Genomic DNA, 15,092 nt, shown 5'->3' on the forward strand with positions numbered 1-15,092 from the left:
TGTCTTTTGGTGGTCCACTGTCCTGCATTATAGAGTCTTCCGGACTCTTGGATATGTGCTTGTTCTTAAACAAAGGTATAAAAACCAAAAATGGCCAGTCAGGGCTATGGAGACATTGCACCTACAGCTTACAGCCACATGAGCCCTGTGGGTGCTTGTGAGATTAGGTCCTTTGTACCCACACGGCGGGGTCCGGGACACAAATTTTGATTTAAAGGGGTATTCCAGGCCAAAACTTTTTTTATATATATATATATATATATATATATATATATATATATATATATCAACTGGCTCCGGAAAGTTAAACAGATTTGTAAATTACTTCTATTAAAAAATCTTAATCCTTCCAATAGTTATTAGCTTCTGAAGTTGAGTTGTTGTTTTCTGTCTAACTGCTCTCTTATGACTCACGTCCCGGGAGCTGTGCAGTTCCTATGGGGATATTCTCCCATCATGCACAGCTCCTGGGACGTGACATCATCATTGAGCAGCTAGACAGAAAACTTCAGAAGCTAATAACTATTGGAAGGATTAAGATTTTTTAATAGAAGTAATTTACAAATCTGTTTAACTTTCCGGAGCCAGTTAATATATATTAAAAAAGGTTTTGCCTGGAATACCCCTTTAAATTTCAAATAAAAAAATCTGACATTTCAATGGTCTCCTCATGCTGCAGCCAACTCCAGGCTGCGTCATTCTGGTAATATATAGAGAGCACCCGCTGTCCTAAATTTTCGTTAAAATTTTTTGTAAAAAATGTTTGTCTTTTTTATTAGGGATTGTGAAGCTTTGGTGCGTACTCATGCATCAGCCAACTCCAGCCTGTGTCATTCAGGCAATATATGGATTACTGATGGCGCTGCTGGGCCTGGGTCTGGGAATTTCAGATTTTCTTATAGGTAGCACCCGCTATCCAAAAGTCTTCTTCATAAATTTCAACAATTGTTTTGTTTTTTGGGGGGGATTGTGAAGCCCTGGTGTGTACTCATGCATCAGCCAACTCTAGGCTGTGTCATTCAGGCAATATATAGGTAGCACCCGCTGTCCTAAATATTCTTAAAATTTGTTTAAAATGGTTGTTTTTTCTTTGGGATTCTGAAGCCCTGGTGTGTACTCAATGCTGCTTCCTGTTACACTCTGTCAGCCCGTTGGTCCTGTGACAGTGTGCTACTCCGCCTCCACATCCTCCACTGTGTCTTAAGGCTCCACTGCCCGGCCAAGTCTGAGTGGCCTTTAAGCATACCATGTGTGCAGGTCACGGCGGTGTCACGCTATTCTTCACATGGTTTGCCTTGGCGAAAAGTCTTGGAAACAATGGTCGGTCAGGGCAATGGAGACGTTGCGCCTACATCTCACGGGGTCCGAGACACTGAAAGTTTGTTTTAAATTTCAAATCAAAAAATGATGCCGCTGTGGGGCCTGGGTCTGGGAATTTCACATTTTCTAACAGGTAGCACACGCTATCCAAAATATTTTTCAAAAATTTCTAAAATTGTGTTGTTTTTTGGGGGGGATTGTGAAGCCCTGCTGTGTACTCGTGCATCAGCCAACTCCAGGCTGTGTCATTCAGACAATATATGGATTACTGATGCTGCTGTGGGGCCTGGGCCTGAGAATTTTACATTTTCTCATAGGTAGCACCCGCTATCCAAAATCTTCGGTTTAAATTTCTTAATTCATCTTTTAATCTTAGGGATTGTGAAGGCCTAGTGCCTACTCATGCTGCTGGCAACTCCGGGCTGTGCCATTCATCCACTATATGGTCTCCTCATGCTGCCAACACCTCCACGCTGTGTCATTCAGCCACTATATGGGCTCTTCATGCTGCCAACATGTCCACACTGTGTCATTCAGCCACTATATGGTGTCCTCATGCTGCCAACACCTCCACGCTGTGCCATTCAGCCACTAAATGGTCTCCTCGTGCTGCCAACACCTCCACGCTGTGTCATTCAGTCACTATATGGTCTCCTGACACTGATGCCACCACCAGGCTCTGTAACTGTGCTGCTGTGTGGCAGTGATTCTAAAAGCGATGCCGGTAATCTGCATGTTATTCTGTATAACAGTATTATTTCACTACCCCAGCACACTCCATATGCGTTTTAGAACACAGCAAAGTGTTCTATACCCCTATAGAGGCTGTATGTAGGCTAGAAATAGCCTTTTTTTAAATCGATTTGCCGCAAAAAAATTTGGATCGAACCAAACTTTTTGGGAAAATTCGGCGAATCAGCCGAATCGAATTTTTTAAAAGTTTGCTGATCTCTAGTCATAACATGTAACAGGGATTGTTTAATATTGAATTCCACAGAAGAATGAGAATGTGCTATGAAAGTTACTCATTGGTATATACTGTGTCTTGGCCGCTCTCCTACTCCTTGCCCTGTGATGATGCTGTCAAAAGTGCCTGAGCTCTAGATGGAGCACAACAGAGCCAACCAGCATGTAAAAGCTTGGGGACCTATGCTGATGTCATCAAAGGCCATTGAGCTATCCAAAGCAGCAATGAGTCTGGGAGAAAAGGGGAGGAGGGCATTAGAACATGTTTTTGGATGAGCAGGAGTCTAGGGGGACGTTCACACTACAGAACTTCTGCATGCAAAATTGTGCTCAGGAATTCTGTTGCATGAACCTAAACATTGGTGTGAATGGGTCTTCCACTGATCTATTCACACTGCAGATTTTCAGCAGTGGACAATTCAGCTGCGGAAATTGATCCACCAGAAAAAAAAAACATGTTTATTCAGTGAAATTATGCGTCAATGGTGACGGTGCAGGTCTGCGCAATCCTAGGATTTCGACAGTGGCTGTTCAGACAAAATCTCTGAGCAGAATTCCGTGCAGAGATTCCATAGTGTGAACATAATGTTCAAGGGGGCCCTTATGGGTGTCAAGGTTGCTCTTGGTCTCATAACAGCCCTGCTCCTTGATCTTACATTATATTGCATTTAATTTGCAAAAAAATAAAATTAAAAAGTAAGTTTTAGATCGTGGGGGGTCCGACACCCCATAATGTCCTGCAGGGGACCCTGGCCACCGAAAAGCCCCCTCCATGTATCTTTATGGGAGAGCCATTTGGCTATCTCCAGCTCTCCCATAGAGATACCCAGAGGGGGCGTGTCGGCCACCGCTTTGTGCGGGGGTCGATGCGCACCATTCCTGGGGAGAGCTGTATCTCCAGTATGAGATTCTGGGGGTCCCAGCAGTCAGACCCCCCGTGATCTAAAACCTATGCCCTATCCTTAGGATGGGGGATATGTTTTTCTACATGGCATGTCTCTATGACATGTAGTTTGATGGCAATAAAATTTCTTTTAATTCAATTATTTAAATAATTTTTGCTCCGTTTTGTCATACATATAACTTTGTTTTTATAGTATAAAAAGAAATTTTTTAATTTCTTATAACACAAAGTATCACAAATACATTTTAAAAGTGTATCACCTGTTTGTTACAGTCCTTCCATTGTGGTATATATTGCAAACCGGCATAATAATATGCTGGCATAGACAAAAGCATACCCACACCTAATCCTTTGATTTTAATGGTCCATTTAGTCTAGTAGTGACTACATTTGGTACATTTCTGTGGCTACCTGTAGTTTAGAGTCCCACAAAAAAGTGTACACACTCAGAAATGAACCTAGTGTTGGCACACAGTTGTGCAAGAATATGACAACATACTGTCCTGCTGGTTTTCTAAGGCTAGGTTCACATTGCCGTCCGCATCTGACCCATTAAAGGTCTGATGCAAACAGCTACTATTGGGTCCCGATGGACTCCATTCACTTGCACGGGGTCCATCAGTGATCCGGTAATTTAACAGAAATTTGCTTGCACTACTTTCTGGCTCCAGAAAGTTAAACAGATTTGTAAATTACTTCTATAAAAAAAATCTTAATCCTTCCAATAATTATCAGCTGCTGAAGTTGAGTTGTTCTTTTCTGTCTGGCAACAGTGCTCTCTGCTGACATCTCTGCTTGTCTCGGGAACTGCACAGAGTAGAAGAGGTTTCCTATGGGGATTTACTTCTACTCTGGAGAGTTCCCGAGACAGGTGTCATCAGAGAGCACTTAGACAGAAAAGAACAACTCAACATCAGAAGCTCATAAGTACTGAAAGGATTAAGATTTTTTTTATGGAAGTAATTAACAAATCTGTTTAACTTTCTGGAGCCAGTTGATATATAAAATAAAGTTTTTTTTACTGGTTAAATTGTTTGCTATTGGTTTTAATGCATATTGATTAAAATGTATGTTTTCTGTATACATGGCTCTCTATAATGTCATTATCCCCATGGCTTCACTACAGGACTTCAAATATGTCAGAAAACAACGCATGTATGAAAAGTCAAAAATACCACCAAAACAATAGTAAAAGAACTCCACTAAAATGTTGGAGCACATTCTGCTTTTTTACCTGCTATTTGAAAATCTGAGAAAAAAATATTAAAAACCAGCAGACATTATATGTGATTTCTGTTGATCAGCTTTACAAAGAATATTAAAACTCACTATAATGTAAATAATATAACTATTAAAGAAGGTGGTAAATTCTTTATATGCTAAATGTATTCTATAGGTACACTTACGGAATAACTTTGATGTCTTCCTTTCCATGCAGAATGTAATCAATAACCTTGTAGAATAAAATTTCCTAAAACACAAATATTTATGTTCAACTAAAAAGATATACAATAATTTGCTAAGGGTCAAACAAGATTCCATATCTGTAATGAGGACATGAAACACGAAATTACTTATGGTAAACATACCCGTCCATCTGGTGTGCGGGGTCCAGAATAAGGAGGAACTTCTCCCATTAGAACAGGCCACAGGTCAAAGAATTCCTAAAAATAATTGTAAGAAATTAAAATTTTCCCCCAGATGCAAAAAAAAAAAAAAAAAAGAATAGAACCTAAGGCTTTTTATCTGATGTAGATTATGTGAGGGTGATGTGGATTTAAACATTGTAATTGTTTTAGCAAACATTGAAGTGTAAGCTATAGTCAGCAATATCTAAAACAGCCATCATCCACATAGTAAACCATAAAAACATCCCAGACAATGTCACTTATGTATTTTGTACCACTAATAGAATTGAGGCCAAAAACTTCAATCTTGGTTTCATCGGACCAGCGAATCTTGTTTCCTACAGTCTGAGAATACCTAAGGTGCTTTTTTTCAGACTCCAGGAGGGCTTTCATGTTAGTGGCCATAAAGCATGTTTCCTATCTGAACACACAATGTTTGGAGCTTAGCCAGAGTGATTATTGAGCTCTTGGTCACGTCTCTTACCAAGACTCTTCTCCTTAAATGGCTTAGTTTTGTGGGGTGACCAGTTCTAAGAAGAGCCCTGGTTGTTTCAAACATCTTCCATTTAAGAATTATAAAAGGTCACTGTTCCCTTGTGAACTTTAAAGGGGTAGTCCGGTGGTAAACGTGTTTTTCTGTTTTTGACTTACCCTATTGTTTTGTTTCATTTCTATTCTTGTTGTTTAGGCTACTCTTTCCGTTCTTTGTTGTCTTTTTATCCCTCACAATAATTTTATTTTTACATTTTCGTTTTTTCCTCATCCGCCTTCAAAAAATTATAACTCTTTTTATATTTTCATCCACAGACTAGTATGAGTGCTTGTTTTTTGCATGACCAGTTGTCCGTTGTAATGCCATCACTCACTTTACCATAAAATGTATGGCGCAACCAAAAAAATACTATTTGTGTGGGGAAATTAAAAAGAAAACCGCAATTTTGCTAATTTTGGAAGGTTTCGTTTTCACACTGTACAATTTATGTTGAAAATTACATGTGTTATGTATTCTTTGGGTCAATACGATTAAAATGATACCCATGATAACATACTTTTCTATTACTGTTGCGCTTTAAAAAAATCACTAACTTTTTAACCAAATTAGCACGTTTAAGTTCTCCCTATTTTGAAGACCTATAACTTTTTCATTTTTCTGTATAAGCGGCGGTATGAGGGCTCATTTTTTGCGCCGTGATGTTTACTTTTTATTGATACCATATTTGCTTATATAAAACTTTTAATACATTTTTTATTATTTTTCTTTGGAATAAATTGCTATAAAAAAGCTATTTTGGACTTTTTTTTTTACGTTCACGCCGTTCACCGTACGGTATCATTAACATTTTATTTTAAAATTTCAGATATATACGCACGCGCCGATACCAAATATGTATATAAAATATTTTTTAAACACTTTTTGGGGGTTAAATAGGGAAAATGGGACAATTAAGTTTTTATTGGGGGAGGGGGTTTTAAAAAAAATGTTTTACTTTATTTTTTTCCTTTTTTTACCTTTATTTTTACACTTTAATAGTCCCCACAGGGGACTATTTATAGCAATCGAATTCGATTGCTAATCCTGTTTAGTGCTATGTATAGGACATAGCACTGATCAGGGTTATCGGTCATCTTCTGCTCTGGTCTGCGGGAAGGCAGATCAGAGCAGAAGATGCCAGGAAGGCAGCGGAGGCAGGTGAGGGGACCTCCGTCTGCCATGCTGGATGATCGGATCGCCGTGGCAGCGCTTCAGGCGATCCAATCATCCATTTAAGTGACCGCGATGCTGCAGATGCGGTGATCTGTATTGATCACGGCATCTGAGGGGTTAATGGCGGACTTCCGCGGGATTGCGGGTGTCTGCCATTACTGGTGGGTCCCTGGCTGCGATCAACAGCCGGGACCTGCCGCGCATGATCCGGGCATCGCTCCGATGCTCGTGGTTATGCTTAGGACGTAAATGTACGTCATGGTGCGTTAAGTACCACCTCACCAGGACGTACATTTACGTCCTTCGTCGTTAAGGGGTTAAAGGGGTACTCCGGTGGAATTTTTTTTTAAATCAACTGGTGCTAGAAAGTTAAACAGATGTGTAAAATATTTCTATTTAAAATCTTATCAGTTGCTGTATGCTACAGGGGAAGTTGAGTTGTTCTTTTCAGTCTGACCAAATAGCTCTTTTCTGACACTTCTGTCCTTGTCAGAAACTGTTCAGAGCAGGAGCAGTTTGCTATGGGGATTTTCTCCTACTCTGGGCAGTTCCTGATACGGACAGAGGTGTCAGCAGAGAACACTGTTGTCAGACTGGAAAGAACAACTCAACTTCCTCTGAAGTATACAGCAGCTGATAAGTACTGAAAGGATTAAGATTATTAAATTGAAGAAATTTACAACTCTGTTAATTTTCTGGAACCAGTTGATTTGAAAAAGATCGTTTTCCACAGGCGAACCCCTTTAAGATGTATAAATAACTTGACAGCTGCATATTACCATTCCCCATTTCAATATCCTATGTGTCTACATAGTTTGATTGGACAGCATCACATCTTGTAGGCACACTCCATTGGGGTATAGTAACACTCATTTGTTAACATATTTAGGAGGAGTAACAGGGGAATGGCACAATAAAAACAGAAAAGTATTTATTAAGACGGACATGTCAAGAGACCCGGCAAGAGCTCTTTAAACATATCAGACATGTAAAATGACATATTAATTGTTGGACTCACGTTTCAGCTATATTTCTGTAATTGATACAATACCTTTTCTTTTGTCATGTCTAAAAGGCCAACTGAATATCTTTCACAGTTCAGATATGCTCTCACAGTATAGAAGGCCTTGTGGAACTGTCTTTCAATGTCTGTAAGCTCTTCAAATACTTTGTTCGCTGACCATAACAATACCTGAAGAATGCATAAAAGAATGTGCTTTTTATAAAAATGAAATTTATTGATATTATTATTATTATTATGATGACTAGCAAGCTAGATACATGAAGGCAGCACTAAGCATAAAAAGGTATGCTGGTACTGGCAGGAAGGGTCTTGATCATGAATCAGCAAATAATATGTCAGGAGAACCCACAGAACATAAAGTTATAGTGCAAAAAATGCCTTCATTTCATTATATGTGATCGATAGACCATTTTAGGTCCCTGCAAAAGGCTGCGAGGGGTAGCTGAATAGTTGTTCACTTGCTGGCATATGATGGAATCACTTTTTCTTCCAATTTTGAGTGCGGTGGATTTTCCTGACATATAGATAGACTATTGATAGATTTGCTTGTGTTTACTTAAAATTGTGAAGCCCTTTTACCTGTCCCCGTCGTGTTTCACAGTTATGTAGATAGCTCAAGTGATATATTTTCAGATTTAATGAGGCAAAATTTAAATACTTCAAAAACACCTGTAAGTAAAGGAAAAAAACAATAAATTAGTATCTCTGTACCGTAGATTGTACATACATTTTACTACTATTCCAGAGAAAATGGTTTCTGTGATGAAGGTCTGTCTAAAATTATAAAAACATTGTGTCACTGTAGTTTAAATAAAACGCGTCAGCAGGAAATCAGGGGTGTAAATCAAGACATGGCTAGATGAGGTTAGTCACCATGATCCATCATGTTTTTTTTTTTATCTCCATGGTCCTTTCTAGTACCAAGATATAAGCCTTTTTGTCAAAAGGTAAATGAAGCTCAAGTGCCTATGGGGCGCTTTCTAGCATGGCAGGAGCCCAGGGTTAGCCAGTTAATCCTATTCACTGGCTCTGTGGCAAACCCCGCCTTTGTTTGACAGCTGACAATTGCAGGTTTTCTCCAAAGCTGGTATAAAAGCAATGTGTGGCAATAAAATAATGCGTTTTGAAATTGATGATATCAATCACTTCCTCAGGTTAGGCATACAAAGTACAAACAAATAGCATTCTAAATAGCTAAAGGTGTCACCCAACAAACCAGGTGGCTGAAAGGGGCTGTATTCCAGTATAGTGCATACAAAAATCCATATATAACTGTAAGATAAATTCATGTTACATAAGGTTATTACAAAAAATGTCCTAGAAAATAAATACATATTTAAATGTGAATTAATAATATAATGGCAGATTTACATTTCATAAAATACCACTTTATTAACCCCTTAAGGACCCGGACAATTTTCATAATGCTTAAAATTTTGTACCTACATACCTATCAATCATTTCATTAAAAAAATCTACGGAGAAACACAGAAAATATATATTTGTGGGGTGCATTTGAAAAAAATATGCCATTTTATAAATTCGGAGGGCTTCTGTTTCTACACAGTGCACTTTTCTGTAAAAACGACACCTTATCTTTTATTCTCTAGGTCCATACGGTTTCAAGGATACCCAATTTATGTAGGTTTTAATTTATTTTACCTACATGCACCAAAACTAGTATATATAAATATATATATATATATATATATATATATATATATATATATACATATATATATAGGGGTCAGTACTTTCCTCGGGGAGAGGACACCTCTTCAGGTGTACCGGAGATTCAAGTTAGGCCATTTAGCACTCCGCAGGCTTCTGGGTAAAAAAATATTTAAATTAGCTCACCACACCACCTTCACAGATAGTGTGTCCTGCAAAACAGCTCAGGCTCATGGGAAACATGGGGGACATTGGGCACATTAATGTGAGGGCTTGGGGGGACATGGGGCACAGTAATGTGGAGGTTGGGGGGTATAATGCTCACATGAGGCACAGTAATGGTGGGGGGGTTGAGATGCTGACACAAGGCAGTAGGCACAGTAAGGGACCTGAGGCACAGTATATAAAATAGGAGGGGGCAGGCGGTCATATGAGACAGTGTATAAAATAGGGGGGATACAGGCTTGAAGCCTAAGATGGTGAAGTACAGTACACAAAATGAAACTTTCCATTTAATTATGGAAATATAATATGGAGGCACAGTATATAATATGGCGGGGGCATTAGAGTATAATTAATTTATTTATGGGGCACTGTGTGTTTTACATTTGTATATTATGTGTTTTACATTTGTATATTATGGTGTATATTATAAGGAATTTCTGGGGTGGGGGGGGGGTTCTTTAAGTGACAGTATATTGTGGTATTTTATTGAAAGGGTTCCTTGTATTGCAAGGTTATATTCCGAGAGCACAGTGTGTAGTAGAATTGTATTCAGAGGGTGCGGTGTGTGGTAGTATTATATTCAGAGGGTACAGTGTGTGACAGTATTATATTCAGAGGGCACAGTGTGTGGTATAATTATATTTAGAGGGCACAATTTGTGGTGGTATTATATTCAGAGGGTACAGTGTATGGTAGTATTATATTCAGAGAGCACAGTGTGGGATAGTTTTATATTCATGGGCACAGTGTGTGGCATAAAAATATTCATAGGTACAGCATGTGACGTTATATTCATGGGCACAGTGTGTGGCATTATTATATTCATGAGCACATTGTGGTGTTATAATATTCATGGGCACAGCGTGTGGCATTATAATATTCATAGGCACAGTGTGTGGCAGGGTTACATTAATTATTGTTTTCATACAGAGGATTTGACAAAGTGAGGAGCCAAGTTCTGTAGAGAGAAGATTTAGCTGGAACAAGTCATGGTGGTATGTACCAGCAGAATTAGATAAGGGAAGACTATAGAGAAGACGTCACCTGTAGTCACTGATATCATTGTGTATTCTGCCAGATTGTGTCCTATTCGAGCTGTAGTCACTTGTAAAGCTGTTTTCACACTGCCATAATGTCCCGGCAGTATACTGGCCATTGTAAAAAAAAAAAAAAACTTTATTTAATTAAGGACAAACATAAAACAATATCCGTTTTTTTTCCAAAAAGGGCCCTGCCAAAGTAAGGCAGGAGGAAAATCGAAGAAGCAGTAGGGAGCTGGAGAGTGCCCAGGTGGTGGGGGTGGCTCTGGTCCCTCCTCCTGAAGCTGGCTCTGTAACTGCTGAAGCCCTGGAGGAGAATGTGCTGGATGAGGAGATCAGGAGACTTCACAGAGAGGAAGGCAATATGGCCGACCCTTCCGATTCCTCCCACTATGAAAGTGTGGATGAGGAGAGTGGGGTGAGGCCCAAAAAGAAAGTTAAGGGCAAAAGAAAAGGGAGAAAGAAGAGGTCAGAGCCCTCTGAAGCTCCTGGTACTACGGGCCAGGTCCAAAGCGGAAGTCTGGCTGCCCCCCTCTGATTGACCTGTCAAACCGGTACCTCGTCCTTGTTACCATCTCCTCCCCCTCCTTGGAGGGGGAAGGTGAGGGCGGGGTGCCCCGGGAGAAAGAGCCTCTGACGGGAACTGGGCCCTGTCCTGTCGAGGCACCTTCCTCGGAGGGCAGGGCTTAGACCGGGGCCGGACGGAGACGCGGACCTTATGGAGTCGAAAAAAAGATGTAAGAGTGGTCCTGCCCTCTCGTCGTCTTCGGGGGATGAGGGGGCTAAAAAGAAGGGGAAAAAGAAATAAAGAGTGAGGCCATCTAATTCAATCACCCTCTATGGCGGCACTCACCCCATTGACGCTGGCATCTATTAATTGTGCCAGCATAAAGTCTGATACGGCTAGATTTGCAGCCTCATTTTCTTCTTACAAAAGACCAGGTTGTCAGATCTAGCCTCTCTGGTAAAAGCCAGAAGAGAGTGGAGGCGCGATCCCTCCCACTGGTCTCTTGCAATTGAGCCGTATAGTGGGATGTCGGTCCTTTTTACCGCTCATGTTGAATGCCGACGGGTTATTAAATTAGAAATGGGGAGGTGCCTGATCTTAGATGTCTTCATGAAGGGACAGGAGCTCCGGCTCATTAACATCTATGCCCCGCAAACTAAGCGGGGCCGTAAAGATCTCTTTATGCGGATTAAGCCTTTTCTTTTTACGAGTCGGCAGATGATCTTTGGAGGGGAATTCAATAATGTCACGAGGTCCCAAGATAGGAGAGGCTCCAATGGTCCGCTGACTTGCGATAGTGTGGCACTGATTAGCATAGCTAGAGAAGCTCGCCTAGAGGATGCCCACATCCAGAGCCCCTCGAGCCACGCGGGTTTCACCTATCATCAAGGTAGTCGCAGGTCTAAAATAGTTAGGTTTTATTTAAAGGAGGAAGTCGTCTCTTCCGCAGTGTCCGTGGTTGAGGGGGAGTTCTCCGATCACTGTATGATTTTGTCTTCCCTGAATGTTTCAGAGACCCCCCGGATGGGTAAAGGTTATTGGAAGCTGAATTTGTCCCTCCTACAGGAAGCGGAGGTAAGACAGTCCTTTGAGGATTTTCTTCAGAGTCAGGTACCTTTACTGGATCTTTGTAGTAATAAGCTAGAGTGGTGGGAGATATTCAAGAAGCGGGTTGCAGGGTTCTTCCGCCAGCTCTCGAGCCTCAGGTCCCTTAACAGGTACCGTTTGTATCAGGGTCTGAGGAGGAAACTCGAGCTTCTCGTTTCGACTGGAGGTAGCCGGGAGGATATCTCCAGAGTGAAATCCTTGCTGATGAGGTGTCAGTACGATAGACACGCATCTTTGGTTTTTGAGAGGGATTTCGGGAAGTACCGCTCGCCCGACCCTTACAGAAACTGTAAGATATCAGTGAGTAGTAAAATCATTTCAGGACTGATTGATAGTACAGGATCTCTGAAGCGGTCCAGATCAGGGATCTTGGAGGTCGTCAGATCCTTCTACTCACACCTCTTGGGGAGGAAGGATCTAGATCGAGACAAGATGTCGGTTTTCCTGGTTGAAACCATTCCTGAGCCAGGGGTAGACCCCTCTCTTGATGTTTTGGCAGAAGAAATCAGGGAAGAGGAAGTGAGACTGGCGATCGAGGCGCTTGCCCCTAAGAAGTCGGCAGGTCCGGATGGCTTAACATCCGAGTGGTACAGGACCTTTAAGGAGTCTTTAGCTCCCCTCTTGACTGAGGTATTCAATGAGTGTCTCTCCTCTGGCACTCTGCCGAATTCAATGAGGAGGTCAGCCCTGATTCTTCTGTCAAAGGGTAAAGATCCAAGCCGTATTGAGAATTGGAGGCCCATAGCTCTTCTTAATACGGACAGGAAGCTTCTGGTTGAGATACTGTTTAATCGGCTGGTGAAGTTTGCACCCCGGCTCCTTTCGGGGGCTCAGCACTGCTCTGTTCCAGGCTGAAGCACCTTAAGTGCGCTCCTTAGTGTCAGGGAGGCAGTGGAGCGGAGTAGTGCGGGTTTCTGGAAGGGGTACTTGCTGTCCCTGGATCAGGCCAAAGCGTTTGATCGGATGAACCACGAGTACCTCTGGTCCGTCCTCCTGAGATCTGGCTTACCAACTACTTTTGTTAATTGGCTTAAGATCTTGTATGCAGGGGCAGAGAGTTTCCCGCTGGTGAACGGTTGGTCTGGCCGCTCTTATGCGGTGGGGTCTGGAGTCCGTCAGGGTTGTCCTTTGAGCCCGCTTTTATACGTGTTTGTTTCATCCGGAGGGTAGATTGTGGGCCATTGGCGGGAGTCGGGATGAGTCTGGCGGAGCTGGATGTCGCCCAGAGAGTGGTGGCGTACGCTGACGATGTCACCATTTTCATGTCCGAGAGAGAGAGGAGGTCGATGTGGTGATGTCGGAAGTGGACCTCTACTCTGAGGCATTCAGGTCTAAGATCAACCGGGATAAGTGTGAGAGTCTCTGGCTGGGAGGGGGAGATCCCACGTTTGATCTCCCGTACACCCTTCCACGGCCCCAAGAGTCAGCAAAAGTTTTGGGCATCACATTCGGCCAGGATGATTATCCCACCAAAAACTGGGATGGCAAGCTCCAGGATGCCACTCAGAAGGTGGACCAGTGGAAGGGTTGGTCTATGACCCTCAGGGAAAGGGTACACTTGATCAAATCATACCTGCTCCCTTTGTTTATCTATCTGGGCAGCGTATGTATCTTGCCAGAAGCTTACTATACTAGGATCTACAGCCTGTTTTTCCAACTGTTATGGGGGAACAGGATGAACCTAGTCAAGAGGGAGGTTACGTACCGCACGAGGAGACTAGGGGGGTTATCTATGGTAAACCCTCTAGTGTTCTTAACGAACACCTTCTTGAAAGCTAACATCTCAAACCTCTGGTCAGAGAGGGCTTCTCCATGGGTACTCTCCTGCAGGGAATGGTTTCGGCCTTCCTTCCAGGAATGGGAGACGGGAGGGCAAGTGAAGGACCTCCGTACGACCCATCGATATCTTCCGGCTTATGCTACCCCGACTCTGAAGGCGATACGACGGTGGGGTCTGGGAGTGTGGGAGATCAGGACCCAGTCAAGGCAGTTCCTTGACAAACGGGTTTTGTTGACCCACTTCCAGAAGCCTCTGGCGCTCAGGGACTGTCCAGGTTGGGATCTGAGGGTGGGGTTGTACCTTTTAAACATGAAACGGATCCCCCAGAAGTTTTGGGACTTGACCTGGCGCTGCCTTCAGGGGAAGCTATATGTGAGGGACAATTTGAAGTGTAGGAACTCTGATGACCGGGGATGTCCCCGAGAAGAGTGCGGGGACACGCTGGAAAGCATGGACCAGTTCCTGCTTCATTGTCCCTTTAGCCCCTTAAGGACCGGGGGTTTTTCCGTTTTTGCATTTTCGTTTTTTCTCCTTGCCTTTAAAAAATCATAACTCTTTCAATTTTGCACCTAAAAATCCATATGATGGCTTATTTTTTGCGCCACCAATTCTAATTTGTAATGACGTCAGTCATTTTGCCCAAAAATCTACGGTGAAACGGTAAAAAAAACATTGTGCAACAAAATTGAAAAAAAAACGCTGTTTTGTAACTTTTGGGGGCTTCCGTTTCTACGTAGTACATTTTTCGGTGAAAATGACACCTTATCTTTATTCTGTACGTCCATACGATTAAAATGATACCCTACTTATATAGGTTTGATTTTGTCGCACTTCTAGAAAAAAATCATAACTACATGCAGGAAAATTAATACGTTTAAAATTGTCATCTTCTGACCCCTATAACTTTTTTATTTTTCCGTGTACGGGGCGGTATGAGGGCTCATTTTTTGACGGTACCATTTTTGCATTGATAGGACTTATTTTAAATGAGATAAAAAGTGACCAAAAATGCACTATTTTGGACTTTGGAATTTTTTTGCGCGCACGCCATTGACCGAGCGGTTTAATTAATTATATATTTTTATAATTCGGACATTTCCGCACGCGGTGATACCATATATGTTTATTTTTATTTACACTGTGTTTTTTTTTATTGGAAAAGGGGGGTGATTCAAACTTTTAATAGGGGAGGAGTTAAATGATCTTTATTCACT

At 41.8% G+C, this 15,092-nt stretch overlaps 1 protein-coding gene across 3 annotated transcripts in view; it reads right to left on the reverse strand.

The window, feature by feature from the left end:
• Window positions 1-15,092, reverse strand: part of PDE6B (phosphodiesterase 6B) — a 107,686-nt gene that overhangs the window by 72,706 nt on the left and 19,888 nt on the right. The window contains exons 3-6 of one of the 3 annotated variants that reach the window (XM_056551925.1): window positions 8,127-8,216; window positions 7,575-7,715; window positions 4,780-4,854; window positions 4,597-4,661 (exon numbers count right to left, since the gene is read on the reverse strand). In XM_056551925.1, the coding sequence (XP_056407900.1) occupies window positions 4,597-4,661; window positions 4,780-4,854; window positions 7,575-7,715; window positions 8,127-8,216 (371 nt within the window). Of the gene's footprint in view, window positions 1-4,596; window positions 4,662-4,779; window positions 4,855-5,469; window positions 5,546-7,574; window positions 7,716-8,126; window positions 8,217-15,092 lie in introns of those variants that run through there. The other 2 variants (XM_056551926.1, XM_056551928.1) reach the window with 2 other exon arrangements.

Source organism: Hyla sarda, chromosome 1, assembly GCF_029499605.1.
Source record: "Hyla sarda isolate aHylSar1 chromosome 1, aHylSar1.hap1, whole genome shotgun sequence".
Classification (NCBI taxonomy): domain Eukaryota; kingdom Metazoa; phylum Chordata; class Amphibia; order Anura; family Hylidae; genus Hyla; species Hyla sarda.